At 40.0% G+C, this 23,758-nt stretch overlaps 1 protein-coding gene across 23 annotated transcripts in view; it reads right to left on the bottom strand.

The window, feature by feature from the left end:
* Positions 1-23,758, bottom strand: part of mapk10 (mitogen-activated protein kinase 10) — a 37,230-nt gene that overhangs the window by 1,952 nt on the left and 11,520 nt on the right. For 3 of the 23 annotated variants that reach the window (XM_085793195.1, XM_085793175.1, XM_085793184.1), the window contains 12 exons: positions 18,053-18,124; positions 16,740-16,909; positions 13,267-13,396; positions 12,719-12,777; positions 12,087-12,225; positions 11,208-11,373; positions 10,386-10,457; positions 6,554-6,736; positions 3,181-3,305; positions 2,310-2,336; positions 1,207-1,270; positions 745-822 (listed from right to left, as the gene is read on the bottom strand). In XM_085793195.1, coding sequence (XP_085649321.1) covers positions 745-822; positions 1,207-1,270; positions 2,310-2,336; positions 3,181-3,305; positions 6,554-6,736; positions 10,386-10,457; positions 11,208-11,373; positions 12,087-12,225; positions 12,719-12,777; positions 13,267-13,396; positions 16,740-16,909; positions 18,053-18,124 — 1,285 coding nt within the window. Of the gene's footprint in view, positions 1-714; positions 823-1,206; positions 1,271-2,309; positions 2,337-3,180; positions 3,306-6,553; positions 6,737-8,043; positions 8,116-10,385; positions 10,458-11,207; positions 11,374-12,086; positions 12,226-12,718; positions 12,778-13,266; positions 13,397-16,739; positions 16,910-18,026; positions 18,125-23,758 lie in introns of those variants that run through there. The other 20 variants (XM_085793181.1, XM_085793180.1, XM_085793189.1 and 17 more) reach the window with 11 other exon arrangements.

The raw sequence follows: 23,758 nt of genomic DNA, 5'->3' as shown, positions 1-23,758 counted from the left end.
ATCTTATAGTCTTGTTTGCAGAGATGCAAAACATTAATCCCCCTTTTTGGGATGTGCTGGGTGTCATGAGGCTGGATACGCTTTATGCACAGTGGTTTGTCCACACGCACACTAGCACATCTGGCAGTTTCCTGTCCTGGTCAGCAGATGTTGCTGTCTCTGCTGCAGCTCTGTTTGCTTTTCTAATCTACAAAATGGACTCGTTGTTTGTGCTTTAATGGGGAGTGACTGCTTAGCAATAAGCTATTTTCCACACATCTCAGAGAGAACAGTAGGTCCTTGGTTGTGCTCAAGGTGTTACCAGCAGCGTGACTCTACACTGCCTCTCTGTGGCAAACTATGGGAACAGCACTTGGCTTGGGTCAGTGAGAATGAAATGTCTGAAATTTCCCGTGATGGATCCCAAAGGACCCAAACCTTAAGTCATGACATGTTTATACAAATACATATACACAAACACAATTATAAAAGTACACACACCATCTAATATCAAATATTCCACACTGAGAGGCGACATTAGCAGTTATTATTATAGTAATTAGCAGTCAAACAACGGCTTTTAACAAATAACACTTTGCACGCCATGACACCACCGGACTGAACGACATTCAACTTGAGATGCAAAGGGACAGAGACGCATGGTCAACAACAGCACAATGGGTTTCTCTAATTACAAAGGGGAAACTCCAGTAAGGTTATAGTAAATTCACTTACAGAGCGATTAGGGTTATGCACTGAGAGTACCTGAAGGTGAAGGCTGTCCCTTCACAACGCCATTCTTCGTTCTCTCCTCAAAGTTCATCACCTCTTTGTAGATGAGTTCTAGCATGGAGCAAAGTTAGAGGACAGTCATCAAAACATATAAGGTAAAATATAATATAATATAATATAATATAATATAATATAATATAATATAATATAATAATGTATTTATATACAAGAGGGGAAAAGACATAACTTTCAGCACGAGTTACAATAACATTGTTGTGATGCAGCGTTAATAAAACTATACGTAAGATAGGACAGTCAGATAAACAAACACATAAAAGGACAATACCATTAAAAATACACATTTGCTTATAATATAGTTGTTTTTCTTACACATTCATTGCAGTAAATTTAAAGTATCTCCACATTTTTTGACAGACCGCTCCACTTCACTTTGGGCCATTCCTGCCTACTTTGCTTGGAGTAATAAATTCTCACCTTTCCATTCATCAATGGAGTGTTCTCTCTCATCCAGCTGCTTGTCGTAGATCTGAGGTGGAGGCTGGAGGAGGGAGAGAGAGAGAGAGAGAGAGAGGGAGTGGGAAAAAGAAATACATACCATTTTAGCAACAGTTTATCAAAAAACATCCAAGGCCATCAGATTCATTTGACATCACCTGGAGTTAGAAAATCCACCCAAAAAACACCTCAGGTACGACATTTTACATGTTTGCATAATGACGCATCAAATCTAGACACATAACCACGGTGACAACGTAATAAAATATGTGGATGGGAAACATATCTTAACATGAGGAACACATCTGATTGTCTTTTAGCGTGTACTTTATGCGAGTAAAAGAAACATGCAGAGACATGAAAATAAATACAAATGACGGAAAATAAACAGTCATTTTCCCTCAATCACGTACAACGGTGATTGGTTTACATGATATTAAATGTTAATACATTGTTTGACCTCAAGACACATAATACATCACAATGTTTTTAGACCTTTACAATTGGGATTAAACAGCTGACAGGGACAGGAAGGAGGTAAGAACAAATCTGGAGAGTAGTCCAGTCCTAACGTAGCCTACATCCTTCCCACAGAGGATTGTCATTTCATCTAACAGGACACGAATATGCTGCCTGGCACCCAGGCCAGGCCCCCCTTATCACTTATTCATGGTGCTCCTGCTCCAAGAAGACCCTGACAATATAATCCTCCTTCCTTTGTCACTGTAGGTGACAGCACCACCCATAGAAAGTCGCTGATGTGACCTTGGAGGGACGGCGGGTTTTCTTCAAGCAAAGGATTTATCAAATGAGTTGAATAGTCCAGGAGTTTTAACACAGCTTGAGGAGAATTCATATGCAGCCTTGGAGATTTGGCAGAAACACATGCATAACAATAGCTGCATCCCTTTGACCTGCAACTACACAATCAGGCCTCTTTGGTCCTTTGATGACATTTCGATATGGTGACGTATACAGATTGTGCTTTGGCCTGTGATATATAAATATATGATATTATGAATATTTCTTTTGTTGTTGTTGTTGTTGTTGTTCTTTTTTTATGAAGGGCGGTTGTTATTTACCATGGATAACTGGATGAGATCTCTGGCCTTCATCAGCATGAGATGACATTAGAGAAGGGGAAAACAGCAGAAAACGTGTTGAAATGCCATTCACAGCCATATTATACACACCACATCAACTCTAACAACAGAATCATCATTGAAAACCATTAAAAATCACCAATATGAACAACTACACAACGTAGAACAAGTGCACAGTCATAGAAATCTCCCAAAAATGATTCAGAACTACACAATGGAGGTGTATGTGAAGTATTACTGATAACCTGCAGGTTATTTCACAGAACAAGACAGTAAAGCTGAAATTCATCAGTAGGTCATGCACTCATTAGTGTATTGCTGCAAGTAGAAGTGGCATCTGTGGAGTTTTATCGAGCTGCAGATGGCTTTTTCCCAATCTCACTGTCACCTCATACTAATGAGGCACGGATGAAGAAATTAGACTTCACCAAATAAACCAGAAACACCACCACTCTTACATTACAAAACAGCACAATGCACTAAGTCTCTCTTTTAACAGTGTGGCAGCAAAAAACGCTGGGTTATTTTTGCTCCATCTACAGAACTCAGATGTAAAGAATAAAATCAAAATGTGAGAGAAAAAATGAAAATGAGATGTAAACCAAAACATTTCAAACACGATCATAAATGCACTGATCCAGCAATTTTCACTGTTACGGGTCATCAAAAGTTGATATTTGACTTGTAAATCATCATAAAGTGCTTCGATGTATGCTTCACTGTCACTATAATAATGAAAATGCAAAGTGAGAATCACTAAACAGTGCTGACCAATCAAAGACAGAGGGAGAGGGAGAGGGCTCGGATCGGGATTGGGATCAATACACGGCTCTGCCAAAGGCCTACTCACCGCCTCCACCTCAGCTGGATCGTACCACACGTTGATGTAGGGGTGCTGTAAGGCCTCGTCCACCGATATCCGCTTAGCAGGGTCGATGATCAACATCTTAGACAGCAGGTCTCTGGCCTGGCTAGCTGTTGGTTTGAAAAGAAAAAAAAAAGGAAAAAGAGAAAAAGAAAAACAACATCTGGTTGATTTTATGAGGCAAGAAAATATTCCTGTGTGCCACTAATATGCCAGAGGGGGATTTGAAACATAATAAAGCAGAGAGGGAGGACGAGAGAGAGAGAGATGGAAATGGCAGGGATTAAAGAGAATAATAAACAACAGCAGCTTGTCAAAGAGGAAACCAGGCTCAACTCAATCACATGTGGACTGACGGACACAGACTGAGAGCTTTGGGAAAGAGTATTATGACTTTATTTTGACTATTTCCTATTACGGATTATATGTTGGTAAAATCCACCTTATGTCTGCACAGATGCAGACAGCTGGAGAGACTAGTGATTAATTGATTAGTCAATCGTCAAGTAAGTAATCAGCAACTACTTTCATTTTTAAGCCCTGAAAAATAATGTTACTCCGAAGCTGTTCCTCAGGCTGTGGAGGTTTGGTGCTCTCGTTTGTCACTTTGGATTTTCCTCAGATTTTTAGTCGAAAAAAATAAGAAATCTGACGACGTTATGTTGAGCTTTATGGACAACTTTTTACCTCCAACAAGGAAATCATATTTTCACACTTGACATCAGCCTTTGCAAAGGTCTGTACTCCTACACTTCCTTTGATTTCAATGTGGTTTGACACCAAATGACATGATTGAGATCAATAAAATGAGGATTTGATAAATCAATTCGTGGTAATAATAGCCAACATATACAGTGGTGGCCAAAATTATTAGAACAGCTGACCGTTTTTTTGCCTCCAAAACATGATTTCATTTCATAATGTTCATGAAATATGCATACTGTATATATGCACTGAGCACAATCAGATAAAGTGAGTCCCACTGTTTCTATCCACTTTTAACTTCAATATTTTCTATCTCCACCAGTAACAACAGCACATATTTCTGGCATAGTGTCAATATATTTCCTGAGAACACTAATGTTATCCCATCATGCCTTCTGCTACTCAAGCCAATCGTTTTTCTTTGATTGTATAATAGATCTGTCCAGTTTATCGACCAACTCGCAATTTGCTTGATGGGGTTGAGGTCCAGAATTTGTAGATAATTTGGCTTCTTCTGTGAAGGAACATGATTGTGTGACATTGCATAATGATGATTAATGGCCAAGTAAACAAAACCAACTGAAACCGCTTCAATATGCCAAATGTTCTAATAATTATGGCCAGCACTGTAGATGATTCTTTGATACTTCACCAATCCCTTTCTTTCATCATTACTGAAATTCGCAGATTCTGGTTTGACCATATATTCAACTTTTGTATTTCTGTTTGATGCAAAAACGAACTTGTGTGAATGAATTAATAATATCTGAAAGATAACCTTCCCCCACTGGTTATACTTCAGTGTAGTTTTGAAAGGGCACCCATATCTATAATGCAGTGTGTTTTCAAAAACATTCGGCTTCTGAACGTATACAACATTCGGCTCAAAATGCCATCAGCATCACCAGACGTTCAGCTGGTCAGACTCGACGCCCTCAGGCCCTCATGCACTGATCTGAAATCGAGAACCCTTGAGCCACACACACCATCCCTCACCCACACACACTGACCTTCACTATAAATAGCTCTCCAGTGGCAAAGGAGTGAAGAAGTTGAATTGAGATCAGAGGAAAGACAGATGAGCCCGGTGCATTTTTTTTTTTTTTTTTTTACATTTTTGCCTCAGCATCATCAACACTTCAATAAGAAAAAGACGGTGAATCTGTAAAATGACTCTTATTCCCCCTTATTCTTTATGTATTTCACTTTTCCTCCCCTCCATCCTACGGTGCTGTCTGCCTCTCTCTCATACAGTTCAAACTAACCAAAGCCCAAAGGATGTCAGACTCAGCTCCTGCCTGTCACAGAACAAAACATACAAAACAGCCGCACTTCAACCCGGTCTCACACTCCCTCACCCCCCTCTCTCCCTCTCTCTCTCTGGGTGCATTTCCTTTAACACTGTCACTTCGGCAGGGAGCTGCCGGTATACAGAAGTGATTCATGAGAATTTTACCAGACAGGGGCTTTGATGTGAGAGCGGGCCGACATAAAAAGCATATTTTGCTACTTTTCATTGAGGAGAATTTCCACTTTTTAAAATACTAGGAAGGAGAGGCTGCACCTCTCAGCTGAGGCAGAAGAAAGAAATGATGTCTTGGTTAACCTGCTGCGTGAGAAATTCAATTCACCAAGGCACAGGTTACAGAATATATAAGATACATTTGAGGGAACATATTTCAGTTTAATGTAGAGACCCTAAGGCACAATGTAAAACAAAAAAAGTTTTGGAGGTAAAAGTTTTATTTTCTATAAGAAATAAACCAAACCTAGAATCTACAGCTCTCAGAGGCGACTCAGCACTAACTCTTTTACTATCAAAGCCAGGACCGGCTGTAGTTTATTGAAACACTCACATAGAAAGATGTCACATTCGATAGCATCAAACATTTTGTATAGGTAATAAAAAACTTGTTTTAAAAGGCCAAGTTTTTTGTTTTCTCTGCTGTAAATGTGGTTCACACCAGGGTTGGGTGGTGCTGATTGTTCCTTGACATGCTTCAGTAATTGTTAGTATAATAGTAAACCTACAAATAGCTCCTTTAATCGTTATTCTTACAAACTATAACTTTATCTTCTATGTGATTATCAATCAAAAATATTAATTATTATTCTTTAAAGTATTTAAAGTAATTTTATCCCAAGTTTTTATGTCTTTAATTGTAGTTTTATTGTTGGTGTGAATGTTTATCTATGACGGTTTATAGCTTGACTCCTCTAAACCAATTGCCTTTGGGATTAATAAAGTTGTATTGTATTGTATCATATTGTAGTCTGATATGTTATTATGTCTTACATGGACAGTAAGCTGTTGAACATGTTATGAGTCAGGGTTTATGTATTTAACCAAGGTGGTTAGCATTAAAAGAAATCCTGAGTGATAGCACGGTGTGGATTATCATAGTCTTTAGGGATCATCCTGGAAATACTGCAGAGCTCTGCATCACAGACTTACACACAGGGACGGGAGTTATGTGTGTCTTTCAATACTACACAGACCTGCAGAGGCTTTAAATTCAAATAATCAGTCTATAAAATGAAGGACACATTGACAGGGTACGGTTACATGCAGGACAGTGCCTCGTAAAGGTGGTTATTGCCAGCTGATAAAACTGCTGAAACACAGTCCTCTTCCTTCGCTGGAGTTTCTCACCTTTGAGTTTGTTGTGCTCAGAGTCAGCAGGGAAAAGGCAGTCAGGGAAGAGCTTGGGGAAGGTGAGGCCCGCGTACTTTGGCCGGTTCTCGACATAGTTCCTCACTGTGGGCTGCAGCTTCTTCATGAACTCTGGCGAGGGCGTGCCCAGCTGCTCGATCACCTTGTTCCACTGGTCGATGTCTGATGTGGTGGGTCAGGATTAAGGAAAAACACACACATGGAATATGCAGCCTCCTGTCAACCTGCATATCTGTGACACACATTGCTAACTGTATTTTTTATTTTTTTTACCTCCTTGTAGAAAGTAGGACTAGACACAATAAAATGAAAATAAAGAGACAAGCAAGCCTGTTATCCAGAGTATAATCACTAAATAACGAGACTAAAAAACATTATCACCAAGTTGCCTAAAATATTTCTGAACTCAACACAGCTGTGTCCCATTTAAACCCAAAAGGAACAAAAGGTTGAAATGTTCCACATTAACCAAAGTGAGGTTGTCATATTTACAAGCATTCAATCAAAATGGATGAAACCCTGTGTGTGTTTTTTAATAATAAATTTCATTAAAACATGTCTTTTAAAATCTTTTCTATTCCCCCCTTCCCATTACTCCTATCTTATCTTATTCTTTCTATTATAATTTCCATTATTCTATTATTATGGGAATTATTCTTTTTTGGCTTTCTGGAAACCCAGTGGATTTAAAGTGATCCCTAGTTATGCATGAATTAATTATCTGCCATAAAATTGGATTGAAATACTTGAAATAACAGCCATGTTTATTCTCTTAACATTGTTGAGCTTCTCCAAAGAGCGAGAACTGGGTCATAAACGCACAGAGCTGTTATTAAAGATCCTCATAAGAATTATATATGCATTTTTTATTTAACAAGCAAGGTGGTTTGTGTTTGTGTGTGCAATATGCTTGTGGGGTGTGTCAGCTTGTATTTCCCCTCCCTGTTGACAACAAATACTTCCTCTCTTCCCCTTCCACACACACACACACACACACACTGCGACTGATGCCCCTCCCCTCGCCATGTTCTCACACCGAGTGCCAGTTGAGGTAGTTAGCTGCCAGGGTCACCAGAGATCCCCATTACTTCATCTTGCTGGAACGCCACACACTTCCACCTCCTTTTTGTCTCCATTGCACATTGGCTGCCATCCACCCAGCGCTCAGCCAGACACTTTCTCTTTTTTTTTTTAATATCATCCACTGAGGCTCTTATCCGTGGCTCTTCAGCAAGTTGTTGGATTCACTCAGGAAGCTTGAGGTGTTTTTTCCTCAATGTGTCACTTGCCACCCCAAAAAAAGAAAAAAAAAAAAAACCATGACTCTGCTGTGCTATTCATGTCTTGCAATTGGCGCAACACCAACCTGAGCACAAAGACTATCAAGTAAACACTGTGGGTTTTCTACTATATTTAGGTTAACATAATGAAGCAGGGTGAGGAAGGGGGGGTGGGGGTGGGAAGGATACGGTCAGTCCCGGGGAACAGCACCGTCCCTCTTATCACCTCTCCAAAGATGCAGCCGACTGACCACATGTCCACTAGGACCACACATATGAACACACACACACACATGAACACACACAGGCAATAGGCACAAGCACATACGCACACACTTGCGTTACCAGAATAAATCAAAAATCACCTTCAACCTCTATCTATACCTTATATGACCTATAGTGCATATAATGTAAATAACTATATTTCAAGTTCAAGTATTTCTATATCAAGATCCCTATTGTTTATCCATCCGTTTAACCTTCTGTATTGTATGTTCTGCATGTTTATAATTTGTATATTTATTTTGCTACTGTACTGTTCTAATGTTTTCTGTTATCTATGCCGTTGTTTTCTATTATTGTTCTTTTATCTATAAGGCAACCTTTGGGTGCTTTGAAAGGCGCCAACAAATAAAAGGTATTATTATTAATATTATTAAGATCCCTGTCTTTTCTTATCCTCAAAATATTTTTGATGACTCATCTCAACTTGTAATAGGCTTCTATTTCTGCACCATGACAATATACAATAAATGCCATCATGCAGATGTGCATTTCATTAGTAATGACACGCCACAAAACAGAACAAACCTCCAGTTGCTTTGCCATCACTCAGCGGCCTCTTATATAAGTACTAAATGGCCATGGAAGACTCAGTTACCCTGAGGCTGTGACCTGTGCAGACAGACTGCTATTCTATATCATCATTTGACAGACAATCAGGAGGGAAGCGCAGGTAACTTCAGCCACGTCAATACCTCTGGTCGAAGAGCCTATGAAGTGAATAAAGATTAGCAACGGGCAGGGTACCGGTCCAGAACTGATCTATAAGCAAGAAGATTAACAAAAGTGTGTGTAGCTACACTTCACTGATCTATAGTGTGAACGGATGGAGTGTTAGATGATAAGAGTTTCAGGTCATTGTGAAAGCAGAGACAGAATGGGAGAGATATTGCAGAGCTCATTGCAGGGGTTTTCTGGTCCTCCAGACCATTAATCATTCGGGGACTGCAAGTTCAGCACCTGCAGACTCACTGGTCTGGTGTGTCTCGCTGCCTACCAAACAACTTACAAATCCCATGTAAAAACTGAAGCTACAGTACTACTGACTACTCAGTTACTCAATATATTCTGATTTATAAGCCCATTTGTTTCTACTGAACATATAGTGGGTTAGTTGGGACTTTTTTCAGCTGGATACGTATATGGCAGACTATTGCAGCTGGATGGTGTTTGGATGGTGGGATCGACTCAAAACCAACTACAGTGGCCATGTTCGTCATAATAAAAGACCATGTCACACAGTGCGATGGTATGGCTCGCAGTGTTATTAATAGTTTTTGGTCAACAATTGAGGTCCATGGCACAGATTAAGTACTTGTATGAGACTCTGGCTACACAGACAACAGGACTTCATTGGTGGTATCGGTCCTGTCAGGATTAGGTTTGTCCCTAACATACTTCCTGTTAATGCCTTTAACATTTGAACTGTCCTCACACCCACAAAGTGAGCTCAACTAGGCTCCTATTAGTAACAGACACTGATGATGAATACATTAATTTACTCATAATTAATTCACTGAAACGTCTGACTCACACATGTGGGCACCCTCAGATGTCAGGATGCACTTCACGTGTGCACACATGTGCAAATTCAGCATGGGGGGGGGGTGACTATTAATCCAAATCCATCGTGCAGAAAGAAGTCATCTTGGGGATGCAATTAAAGCCCCCCGACTCACTGCAGGAGAACCCACCAGGTAGCACTCCAGAAAGCCTCCAAATAGCACACACTTAAATATTCAGAGATGGTTGAGAGAGGAATGGGGGTGGGGGGTACTTCCTCTTGCCAAAATGTAAAAATGCACAGCTGAATGAAGCTTAAGATTCAGACAAGAGTAAGTAAGGACTTATGATGCCTATTTAACAGTGTTATTGCAGGTTGTATTAAAAGTGTTAAAAGAAGATCATTTGGACGTGTTATGAAGCCAGCCAGATGTGAGTGTAGTTAAGTTCACCTCAGTAACATACAGAGAACATCAGGCCAGGTAATTACCTTCAAACTAAGTGTAAATAAGACATTACAGGACAAAACAAAAACTAACACAAATACAATGTGATAGAATCATTATGGTTATTACCATAACTATTATGCCTCCACCTGAACATAAGCTAAATAGCCATTATTTCATTCATTTGCACTTAGTATTTTTCAAGCTAAGAAAAAATAGTGTTTTAAAAAGCTCTACATCCAGGAACAAAGTAAACAGCGTTACCATCAATTCATGCTGCTATTGTGTTAACAAGGATACAGTCCCGACCAGGGAAAAGGATTTTGTGGCGCACCATTTCTCCCATAATGCACCCCACCGACCATATATCCACTGCACGCACAGAGGTGAGGGTGAGGCGGATGGGGAGCAAAAGAAAAGAGAGGGAGGCAAAGGTTAGTGTTCAGACACATTTAGCTTTCTGGAAGAAGCAACAGTGATTAGAGAGTAACTGTTATTCAGCCAGGGAGAAATAATTAGTGAGAGGTATGTTACATAGAGACAAATTAGCAAGAAATACAAATATAGACAGAGCAAAATAGAAAGCAGAGCCTTAGAGGGACTAACTAGTGGCAAGAAATTCAAAAATCTTGGAGCCTGCAGCTTCCATCTATGAGAGGAAGATGGCTAATGAGTCACAGTTTTTTCTGGCATTCAATCACATGGCTGATGTTCTGCAGGCTTTTATCAGTGACTCATACCTCCAACACTTCAATTCACTTTAGCTGATTTGCAGAGTGAAACTTGACCAGAGGATGTCTGCGAGGTTTTTTTAATTCAATGATCGTTAATGCCCACTGTTTACTGCCAATACAAGAACTTAACTAGAGAGAAATAGTTCTACTACTCACTGATATAACTATATTAGCAAATACTGCTGTACAGACTGTTAAGTAAGTATCTATGAAATGTTTTAATTGACTGTAGTAAATACATCAGTGGGCTAAGACTGTGTGTATTAATGAAGAGACAGAAACAATAGAATGACTGCAGTGTTATCCTTTTAAGATGTCTGACTTTGATCCATGTGAGATCACACACACACACACACACACACACACACTCAGACTCATTAATTCTCACCATTCTCTTTGTATCCCATGCCCAGGATAACCTCTGGGGCTCTGTAGTATCTAGTCACCACGTAAGGGGTCATCATGAAGCTTGTGCCTGCAGTCCTGGCCAGACCAAAGTCCAGGATCTTCAGGGTGCAGTCTGACTTCACCACTATATTGCTTGGTTTGAGATCCTGCAGAGAGGGGGAAAGATTGACATGAGAAACTCTATTTAATTACTAAGTTTCTTTACTATTTGGGTATGTGTTTATGTTATTGTTTATGATGTCCATTCGTTTTCCTCATGGATAAAAGAAAAGAGGATTGACAGATATGTAGCTGCATGTAGGAGCAGACTAAGATACTTGCCTGCACTGAACAGGCAAAGCAAGGAGGTGGTGATTATTTTGATACCAAAGGCTAAACTACTAGATCAATATGACAATGACTTCTGACCATTTAGTACATTACAGCCAGAGGTCGGCTAAGCTGCTAGCTGGGAAAATGTAAGATCTCATAATCAAGGCAAAAACCTTACAGTAAATCTACAACAATTCTCATTTTATTGGCAGTTATTTGTATATTTCCCAAGATGCTAAGATGCTTGAAATTCTTCTACTTGTGTTAGTTAAATATGAATTTACTACATGAAACTGTAAACTTTGTCTCTCCCAAATGCATCGTGGCGATGTCTCTGCTAAATCCTACTGTTGCCAGGAAGTTTTATTCAATTTGCAGTAACAAGGACTTTGTCAGTTGTGGTGTCTGGAGCAGCATCAAACCCTGGTCCTTGACCTTTGACCCTTTGACACCCACTCACATAGACAGTAAAGTGGCATTGGTACAGATATGAGAACCATAATCAGGATTTTAACAAGGAAAAAAATACAACGTCTTGCTTCCGTACCCTGTGAATAATCCCTGCTGAGTGCAGATGTTTGATACCACACAGCATCTGGTAGAGCAGGTAGGACATTCTCTCATGGTCAAGCTCCATCTGAATCACCTGGCACAAGTTGGCATCCATCAGCTCCATCACTAGGTACCTGAGAAAAGGTTTTTTTTTTTATTGATTTGACAGCGGTTAACAGACGTTATCGGCTCAGACGCTGATGAGGCATTTGGAATTTGATAGCTGTCTATTAAAATCATTTGAAATGTACAGCCGGCCCTTCCACCATCTCTGTCCATAAAAATGGAGAGATATATGAATCCCTCTGCAGTGCTGCTCGCCTAGAGATTGTTCTAAAAGTGAACACGCTCTCATTCATCATTCAGTATGAGAACATCTCCTGCAGCCTCAGATTACACCTACAGTACTCTCACTGTCTACACTCCAGCGGCTGTCTTGTCACAACTGCAGGTGCGAAGGAGTAATGAGCACATAATGCATAATACAATTAAGTCTCCTTCTTTTCTCTGTCATGTGATATATCCGATTAAATTAAAACAAGCAACACTCCCGTTGCAAGTTACATGACCTAAATTAAACATTTTCATGGAAATATCATTATGCAAAGAAGAAAACAGCGTACTCACACATCCTGGAATTCCTCTAATGATTTTTGTGGCGTGAAGACATTTAATAAACTGATAATCTGGAAGAGAGAAGAGCATGAAGAGGATCAACACATACACAGTACACACATGAAATGAGAGTTAGAGCAAGGGACTGTGGATGCAAGCCAATAATGACCCTGATGAAGGACACTGGCGATTGAGAGAGGGAGTGAACCGAAGAAGTGAGATGGAACAAAAGAGTGGGGACAAATGTGGAGGATAGGGAATAGAGGGGAGAGACAGAGGGAGAGGGAGAACAGAGCACAAACTGCAGCACTGGAGATTACATTCATGCCTTCAAGTGCTCTCTGTTTCACTCTCCTGCCAGTTCGCTACTTTTCTGGAGGCATGGAATTTAGCACGGTCACAACACTGCACTCGCTCATCTCCTCGTTTTTTTGTAGCGAGGGGATTTATCGGCACCCAAAAATAGACACTGCCTAAAAAGTGGGTTTTTATTCTGACAATGGAAACATTTTCCTTTCTCATGCATGCGTTCCTTCACCCGCTCTTCTTGAACGACTTACATTTTTGTGATTGACACATTTCATGAGCACCAGCTCCCGATATGCCCTCTTGGCATGGGTCTGGTTCTGGAAGGGTCTGCTCAGCTTCTTGATGGCTACATTTCTGTCCAGAACAGCATCATAGCCCGCACTGCAGAGAGACATGGAGACAGAGAGAGAGAGAGAGAGAAAAAAAAGGTAGGCTACTGAGTCCAGTGAAGCAATTTTCCTCTCATGTTCATAGCTGGATGATTCACTGTGCGTGTGATTGGATGTCACTGTGGCAATCCATGGTGAATGTCATTGGTTAAAAAAACAAAAGGATGATTTTTCACATCTCCAGTCAAACAAAACCTCAAACAAACAGGTGGCAGATTACTTGTAAAACATTTTTCCTCAAAGGTACAGGCTTGTCAGTTACAGAGAAACATTAAACTCATATTCAATGTGACTGTCCACGGAGAATGAAAAATAAGCTTTTGTTTCAATCACACATTTATGGGAATAGTTCATCTTTAAGGAACATGTTTTCTTGCTGAGAGTTGACTGATAGCATTGGGTTATACACCTAAATCAAACCCAGTATCAACATTAATACATTTTGTGCCAAAGTTGCCAATAGTGTCATGCTCCATATCAAAAGGACAGATAATACTGGGGTCAATAAGAATCATCATTAAACCACATTAGGTCATTTTTACAATAGTATTTGCACAGATGTGTTAACAAGCTAGCTAGTTAGTTTAGCTATGTTATTGAGGACAAACAAGTCAAGCTAGCTTTTAGCCACTCTTTGCTATTTGCTATGCTAAAATAAGCTGTCGGTGATATTCATCACATTTTATTGACATGAGAGTGGTATTGCTAAGAGATTCTTTAACTCTTAGCACGAAAGCAAATAGCCACAGAACAACATGACTTTATCCAAATATCTATCAATCTAAAATGCTTATTGATGCTGGATATAAACAAAATAGCCTACAATGCAACAGAGAGAGTAAGTTATATGGTGATGGTTTCTCTCTTTCCAGAAAGTGGCTCAACCCATTTTAGAGGTCATTACAGCCGAGTGAATTCTTTGCTGGCTCAACACAATCCAGACCCCTGAGAACCTTTAGGGTTTTGGCTCTTTGTGTAGATTTATGTCGGGTTTCAATGTACAGCAGCCCAGACACAGACGAGGAAAATCTGCTGTAAAAAGTGCCGTGCATATCGTATTTTCAGCTCTATCTATCTGGCCTCTGCGACAAATTCTCCCGACAAGACGCTGCAAATCGAGTTTCGAGGCATCTGTACGCAGCCTTATTGCAACCCTAATCAAGACGATGGCGTGTGTGGGTTTGTAGATGGCTGGGTGGGATACGCTGTGGTTCGTCATGTCTCTGTGGAGACTGCAGGCCAGGGATGATGTGTGACCATGGAAACAGTGGAGCCTTCATAAAAGCATTGATCCAATAGGGATTTGAGTCAGTCATCACTTTTCTAGCTGAGTGAAAGATGATGTCATGACCAGCTAAACTACTTAAAGCCTTCATCCCTCCTAAGATGCTTCTGGAAGCTCATCCTGACTGAACACACGAGTCATGAGGGCAGAGATGTGCACAGATTGGGGACGTTTGTGTGGGTGACAACACTGGCAGAGTGAGTTTTAGCGACAGCAGTGATACAAGTTTTCCCTCATTACCATGTTCTCAGGCTTTATGCGGGCGTGAGTCTCTCGATTGCATAAGAAAGGCAGAATGCATACTCACTCACTGCTGAGTTTCACAGGCTGAGGCTTTTAGATCAATCCCTGCTTTTGTGCATATGGTCTGGTTTTTGAAGTCTAAGTACTGTACTGTACAAAACCAGACAAATGTTTATGTAAATGTATTGAAACCACATCATTCTACTTGTTCATTTATGGTCTAATGGTCTAGTGGTATGTTTGTGATTCATTCTTAACATCTACATAAACCTACTTTTAATATTAATGTCCCATTTGATCTCTATAATCAGTGGGATATTTATCAATCTTTAGGGGGCTTATGTGGTTTGGTCATGGTAATACCAGCACCATATGACACCAGATGACAGCTGTGGGAAGAGCCAAGCGACACACACCAGAGCAGGTTAAATTAGATTTGTACTGTCTCCCCGCCATCCATCGCTACAATATCCTTCAAATGGGCACAGTCCCAGCATTAGCAGTTACAGGCGGCCCAAGCTCCTTTGAAAATGCACAAAATTGCTTTGGAGCGGAAGGAGAGAAGGAGTGAGGGCATGGGAAGCAAAGGAAGGACAATGAAACAGGGTGAGTGAAGGGCAGGGGGTTTATAGTGCTAGTGCTGACAGCCTGTGAATCTTCAAAACACCATATAAGACACATTGAAATAAAACATGTCAGCTTGGGTCATCCCGGGGAGGGGGTCTCTGAGGCAGGTATATTACCACGGTGACACAGCATTAACATAAATATAACTTATAGACAGTGTTTGACAAAGACTGTAAGATGCATTCCTTTAAGTGGAGCCTTGGCAGTCCTTCCACTGCGTTCTGACAGGGCAGGCGTGAGATGAATTACAATGAATACAAACTCTCACTGCAATCCGGATTAAGGATTCACTTAAGTGCCCATCCTGTTAGGCCCCTTATGGCCCAACAGATATGTCATCAGCTCAAAGAGCTGGAGAGGATATGAACCAAAAGCAAATTCAAACATTATGAATGGCCTGATACTGACAGAATTATGACAAACATGCGCATCTCAATTCTGCATGGTAGCTAAATGAAACCCTGTTTGTCTTTTCACAGGTTTTAGTGTTTCACAGCTTCTAGTGAGAATCACCAGTGTATTCTAGATATTTTCACACTTTCTTACAGAAGCTGCGAAAATTGTCTTTCACTTTCAAATTTCATGGGGGGCTGGCATTTTCCTGATTTTATTTTGTGGAAACAAATTACTATTTTTTCATGTTAATTAGTGGTATATATATATACAATAATAATTTGTGCCTTTTACCTGACGATCATTCAGATTTTACTGCATTTTACTGCATTTACAAACATTACTGATTAAAGAAAATGACATTTTTACTTGCATCAAAAAAAGCTGATAATTCATATTCATTTGCTGCTTTAAAAAAAACTTTTAAAGGAAGGTGCACCTGTTTGCCAATACAGGATCAAAGCCCATCATCTGTTCAGATGACAGACCAAAAAGAAATGTTTCTGCATTCACTGTCTCCTTCATGTTTACTGTCAAACTCATTCTTTTCCACTGAAGCTCGTCACACAGTCTCTGCAAAGATGAGTCACATGGCTGCCTGCTGTGCTTTCAGATGTTCTGATTGGTCAGGTGTAACGAAACCACATCAAGGTGAAATTATGATTTTCATACTGTCAAATTAACAATATTGTCATGGAAACAGCGAATTGAGATAATTATGCATTAACAAAAACAATTCAAATAGCCTGATATGACATGAAAAAGAAACGCACTGCTGAGTACTCACCAGACTATTCCCTGAGCTCCAGAGCCAATGGGCTTTAAATTCTGGAAACGTTTTAAAACTGTGAAGGTAGAGTCTCCCACTTCTACACTGTAGAACTGGTTGTCCACTTTGCTTTTGCTCATGTTGTAATGTTTGGCAATATATGACACATCCACTTGTTTTCCAAAACCCTGCGTGATGCAAACACAACAGGAGACATCTGTTATTGACGATGTGGAATATGTGAGTGTTGCCTGGAAAAGTAATAAAACCATTAATTCACAAAAATAAGTACAACATACATAGAATACATGTCATGCTCTTCAATTATTGTTGTTAAATCTGCTGTCAATATGTATTTACCAACTGCTCATCTGCATTTATTATGCATCTTTACTGGTACTTTGCCAAACAGCAACAAAAAGCATAAAAAGCAGGCATTATAGGCTAATCTTTACAAATAGCATAAACATAACAGGTCAGAGCAGTTTTCTTTACATAATCTTTAATATCCATAGAATGGCATTAGTGCCACTAAACTTAACTCTTCACTCACTCCACTAACAAATATTATTCATATGTGCATACAATAATCAGGCTGTAATTACTTGTGCAGAGGAGTCACATAAATGGTGCCACAACAAAAATATCGGGTAATTACAGACTGGGTAACTACAACACAGCTCACAAACCAAACAGAGCTGGACCACTCTGTTTTTACTGAGAGGCACGAGTTTCAAACACTTCCCACAAAAACCATGAAAAATTAATATGTGTGATGTAATACACTTATATATAACATAGCTGACAAGCCACCCAAATCTATGATCTAATTATTTCAATACATTGGGCTGTAGCCTCTGTAACCGTGCACTCGGTGGTACATCTACAGTGGCCATTAAACATCCAGCCACACATGCAGACACCCCATGCATAGCGGCTGAATAATCCTGAGCTACAGTGGAATCGCCTGCAGTTTTGCCCTGTAGCAAATCACACAGCCCTGCGGTAACACAGGCGTGTGGTATAGACTGCAGAGTTTTAACGACACCCCCACAGGAGTTTTGTATTTACATTGTCACATCTCTAGAGGAGATGGGCAATTACACTACAGGTAGATATTACTATAGGCCTATACTATAGAGCTGCTAGAAATCCCAACCTTTAATATTTCACATTAAAAATAACCTATATTAAAATAGGATTAAGTATAAACTCAGCTTGTTTTTATACACAGAAACACAGAAACTGTACATGCCACAACATACAGAACAATGAAGGGGAAATGGAAGTGATTGAATACTGTACCTTTTTTACCTGTAAGGAACACACACCTGACAAAAGGCTATCTTCACATCCAGGATTGGTTGGCTGCAGTTATATAAGAAATGTCTGCTCATAAATACCTGTAAGACACAATAGAGAGGAGAGGAGAAACCAGAGTGTGAGATGCTGGCTTTTTCGTTCATATAATATGATGGGAAATAAACTGACAAACTCAAACATAAAAAACTATATCGCCCTGTCTAAACAAACACAAAATATTACACATGCTTGAACCAAAACAGCAGTTTAATTTATCACATCCTCTTTGAGTTAAAAAAACAAAACAAAAAAAACACATCACAATGAATCATGGGCAAAAATTCCACCATTGTTCTTCCTCCACTCTGCCCCCATTATTCTCAATAAAAGTGAGAAAAACAACCATTCCTCTATGAACACCAAGTGATCAATATATCGATTCCTCATCTGAGTACAACAGGCTACAGAACGGCATCAATGACCAGTGTCTTGTTGCGTTTTCCAGATGCTGGTGTGGCTTAAGGTGGAGAAGACACACGCACACACAAAAAAAATACATGAATACTGTAGCTGGTGCTCTCGAGGAGTGAAAGACAATATGCTAATGATTGTTGATGACTTCCTGGCAAGCTGAAGCCTAATATTTCTCCTCCTTGTACTCTCTTCTATCTCTCACTCCTGCCAAGACTTAGATAGCTATACTGTTACATATGAGGCCACCTCTGGCAGCTAGTTATCTTAGCATATCTTAGAATAAAGACATAAAACAGTGGACAATTAGTGTGGTCTGCCCAAGGGTAAATCTGTCTACACCCAATGAGCTTTAGAGGTGCTAATAGGTGAATTTGGGTCCAGACTTTGTGGAGAATTACGCTAACTAGCTGCTTGCTGGAGCCATTGAGCTTGTTTCCCATACAAACTGCAAGCTTTAAGTCCATCCAGAGAAACTTAAACTTTGTCCTCCGGCTATTGATTGTTCACAGTAATTAAAGAAAAATGATGAATGTGATGAATTTTGAATCTCCATATATTCATGAATTATTCAATCTTTGCATCATAAATCCATAACTAAATAACACAGTTATAGTCAACAACCAGCGTAAAAGTTTCCTCCGTCATCCTCTTTGACTCTGTGTGCACTTACCCTCACACACATTTTATCACTTTGACGCTGAGCTCATTAACCTCTTTGACCTTCAGGGGACCTGTGAGCTGATTCAGAGACTAGAGATAATGCATGCAATTTCACCAGGATGTATTTTCATATCACTATCATACATGAAATAAGCTTTCAGAGAGCCATCGCCATTAGAGATTGCATTTGCATAATAGTAGTGTAGTATTTTTTTGGCAAAGCTCTGAGGCTTTTACTGTGAAGGAGCAGCTAATAGGTCAATTTGGTTTAATGTAGATTTGCCAATTTTCTGGAGCTTTTTTTTTGTTGGCGGCTCAGTTCAAAACATTGCAAGGGAAGAATAAAGAGAGGAAGAAAGCTCTGAACGACAGTGGCTCCCACATTAAGCCACATAAGCGAGACAGGCTGCAGCACTCGCCCACAGTGACTCCGGCTTCAAGGGTTTTCAAGTAATGAAGCTCCCAATGTGCTAATTCACCTCTTTTGAATAAAATGATATGTTATATTAATGTTGGCATTAAAAATAAAAGAAAAAATGATTTTTGCTGGCCTATTGAGAACGGGGCTGTGGTCATAAATACAATACAAATGCCCCCAAATGGTTTGGCGTGTCCCTCATCTTTCATAAAATCCAGAGCAGCAGTTGAAAGGATGTGGCTTTGCTATTTGTGTTCGAGCGTTAAATCTCAGACTTTCTGGACACAATCGTATCATGTAGCTCCAGCGGTCCTTTGAAAATGTCACAGTTAAACCTTAGGTGTTGGGAACAGGGCGGCTTTAAAAATAAAAAAATTAAAAAAAAAGAGGGTAGTGTGGGACATAAAGGTGTGAGATTTCTGGTTTGACCTATTTGTGCCCACTTTTTTACTTTTACCTACAGTACCTACCTACCTTTCATCACTGAGTGGGTGTGTGTGTGCGTGTGAACCATAGCATTATGTACCATTAAGTAAGGTGCAATTTGAAGAGTGGCTGATTCACAATAGTGGCTGTATTCCTGTGCAAACCAGCATAATCACTGACTTGCACAATTTCCATCAGAAAGTGAAACATGAAAGGATGAGTGTGCATGACAAATTGAAAGGAGACTTACAGTATCCTTACCATCCCTCAAGCCACTATAGTAATTTCCCACTTCATGTGTGTTTGACATGACTAACGTCACTGGCGCCACAATAACCAGCACAATATTTGCTATTAATCAAAGAGGTCAACACTGAATCGGCCTCACCAGCAGCCAGCTAGCTGTATATCTGTGATGCTCTAATCTTTTGCCGTCTGTGTACATAAGATATTAAACCTCTCAGATGACCAAAATGTTTGTCTTCCAGCAGTATACACTGTAATAATTCAAACAGCGCCTGGATCCTCTTTTGAGTGTGACAGTGAGCATACAGTAGCTTGCCTGTTAGTCACACATTCAGATACAGTAACACCGGACAAACATATCTGGTTTAGAATGTTATTTTCTCTTTGTCTCTCAGTATAATCGTCAAGAATATTTAACAAAAGTACCACATAAAGTTCATAATGTTGAATTGTAACTGAAATAATGGCTGGTTTTCTGATGGAATGGGCATTTTAATAGCAGAATCAAGAGATTACCACAAAATAAGATCATAAATATGGTAAATATGGATTCAAAACAGTGAAGCTTGGATTTTATTTATCTATAACAAATAAAATGCCAATAAAAAGAAACAGCATCGTACAACACAGTAAGACACGACTGAAGACGTAAGAAAAAAAAGAATAACAAGAGTAGTGTCTTTTAATTTCTGCAGTGAAAGGCTTGCAATAAAAATATAAATCTCAGTGTCCCATTTCAAGTGGATTGCGTCTTTCACATTCACTAAAATCTAATGGAGTATTTCAGTTGTGATGAGGTATATGGAGCAGAACCATAAACATCTTAGAGACTGTATAACAAGAGCCATTTATTTTTATTCTTTTTAAATTATTATTATTTTATCTTTATTTTTTATCCTCATTACGATTTCTTACCATTTTGGGCTCTATGTCTTTTATGTAAATCACTGTGCAGCACCTTGGTAAACTTTTATGTTTTGAAAATGTGCTACTTAAATAAAGTGGATTGGATTGGATTGGATTTTTTGGAGATTTTACACAAGCAGGAATGAGTCAGAGAGTGGCTGAGAGTTGTGTGCTAGAAGATAAATCAGTTTGTGCACTTATCAGCAACGGCTAATTGTGAAGATGATGAAGTGAAAATGACAAGACGAAGCACGCAACCGCCATTTCTTCCCTCTATTGAAGCCGAGAGCAAGCAAGACACTTCTGTGCTCGTCTGCTCGTTCAAACCCTCAGACCAGAATCTGCCGATAGCAGCCATGGTTGAAGTGCTTCACTTATTGCGGCTAAGACTACACTCAGCACCGTTCCTTAAAATGACCATATATCACTCTGACTACAGCGCTGTACGTCTCATCATCAGTGCAATCCAGTGCCAGGGCGAGTGAGAGGAGAATAAGAAGCTTGACCACTGACCCTCTTGATAAGAGGGTGGGAGGAGAAAATGAGGGATTTGAAAAACCTGCTGGAAGACATTAAAATGCACTACAGTGAATCATCTTTGGCATTCATCTCTGATAAAGAAAATTGTATAAACGGTACTACTGTAGATAGGGACATGAATGATTGTGCTGTAAACCACATTACAGCTATGTGTTGTGCGGCCATGCATGTAAAAACTGTGATGGACTTTAAGTGTTCAAGTACTGAGTATGAGGTTGTTGGTGCAAATGCAAACAATATATTCTGGTTCAACAGAAACAGTTTGGCTGGTGCTCAGGTAGTGCTGAGTTTTGATTTCCTGTCATCTGATCCTGGACCTTCTTGTATTGTTCGAGTTATAACAGATCTCCAGTGATAACGAGGGGAGATAATGCGCTACTAAAACTTTTGCAAGATGGTGCTGAAAAAAAAAAAGTTTCCCCCCCTGAGGCATGCTCAAGAGTGTTACATGGTGTTGCATCAGAGTTTAAAACTCACCAGCGCCTATGTGGGATGTACAGAAGTTCTGGACTGCATGCACTTATGGATTGTGTAAAAAAAAAAAAACTTCCTATTTGTCGCACTGAGGAGAATGTGATCTGTCATACACACAAACACATTCACAGACACACAGATCTATTGCACAGTTACAAGAGAGCAGGTCGTTTGGCCTGGTGAAACAAGTGTTTTTTGAGGAGGAAAAAACAAAGAGAAACTCAAGAGGAGGTTTTTTAATGATCCTGAATGGGCTAATGCGTATTACTAATACAGCAGAGTGAGCAGACCATTAATCTACAATGTTGGCTGTGCTGATGCTGAGTCGTGCTGGTGTGTGTGCATGTGTGTGTGTGTGTGTGATCTGCAGTTGTGGCTGGCTGGCCCTTGTTATTTGGATCCTGGGCATTCTGTTACATCCGCCCCCACAGGGACAACAGTGCCTCAGGCAAACCAATGATCTATCTGCATACTGGGGAGGCAGGGTCCCATTGTACTGGCCTGTTAATCTTGCTACTCAAAATAATCACAATACATCCAAGCTTTCTGTTTTACCTGCAACTTTGCTGCACCCACCTGGCAGCCAAGGTGTAAACCATCCTCTGAGGCTGATGTGAGAGGTTTCTCCACCCAGGTGCTCATTATTTAATGTATACAATGATAAACACATGGTTGTAGATCGGTCATGATTGATTAAGTTTATGCACAAAAACCTGGTTAGATGTAGGATCATGGTTTTGGTTTATACTGAGGTTAAAGCTAAGATTCCTAAGGGTTAAATGTCATTCATTGTCATGGTTACAAACTGCAATGGCCACTAGAGGTCACCCAACAATAAAATGTAACCATGGTGTTGCTGGCCTGGAACAGACGGCAACTGGGGTCATTTTTCCTGATAACACACCACCACCAATAGTGGTTGTTTTGTAACTGCAGGCTACAGAGACAGAGCACACGACAGACATTTTACCATTCATAGCAGGTAAAACACAGGTGTGATCAATAATGTTTGTGATTGTTCCAGTAAGTCATGCTACTCAAAACACCAGGCAACCTAAAGGGAATGCAGCCATTACCGGTGTTATTTGTTGCACCTGTTGTTTTCCTGCTCTCTAACTCATCAAAATGTCTGCTATTGTGCTGCTGGCTCACCGGCACACCTGAACAGAACCAGGCTGTATTTAATTCTATTGGCTACACCTGTGGTGTTTCTGCACACATTAAAAATGTCATCCATGGGGCGGTGCGTGGCGCGGTGGTTGGGGCGGCCGCCCCATGTGGAGGCTACAGTCCTCAACGCAGGCGTCCCCGGTTCGAGTCCCGCATCGGGCAGACCTTTCCTGCATGTCACTCCCCCTCTCTCTGCCTCCCCCTTCCTGTCTATCTCACTATGAGCTGTCGAATAAAGGCAAAAACACCAAAAAAATATACTTTAAAAAAAAAAAAAAAAAAAAAAAATGTCATCCATAAACAAACAGGACAGACCACTAGTAAAATAAGTGGTCAAATGGATGAAAATATTAAACAAAGCACAGGTCAGAATACATGCGTAAATGAATGATAAATATGTATGACAGTGTTTTCCACCATC

Source organism: Trachurus japonicus, chromosome 12, assembly GCF_045865225.1.
Source record: "Trachurus japonicus isolate A0001 chromosome 12, Traja_1.0".
NCBI lineage: Eukaryota > Metazoa > Chordata > Actinopteri > Carangiformes > Carangidae > Trachurus > Trachurus japonicus.
This window is presented reverse-complemented; position numbering and strand designations above follow the sequence as displayed.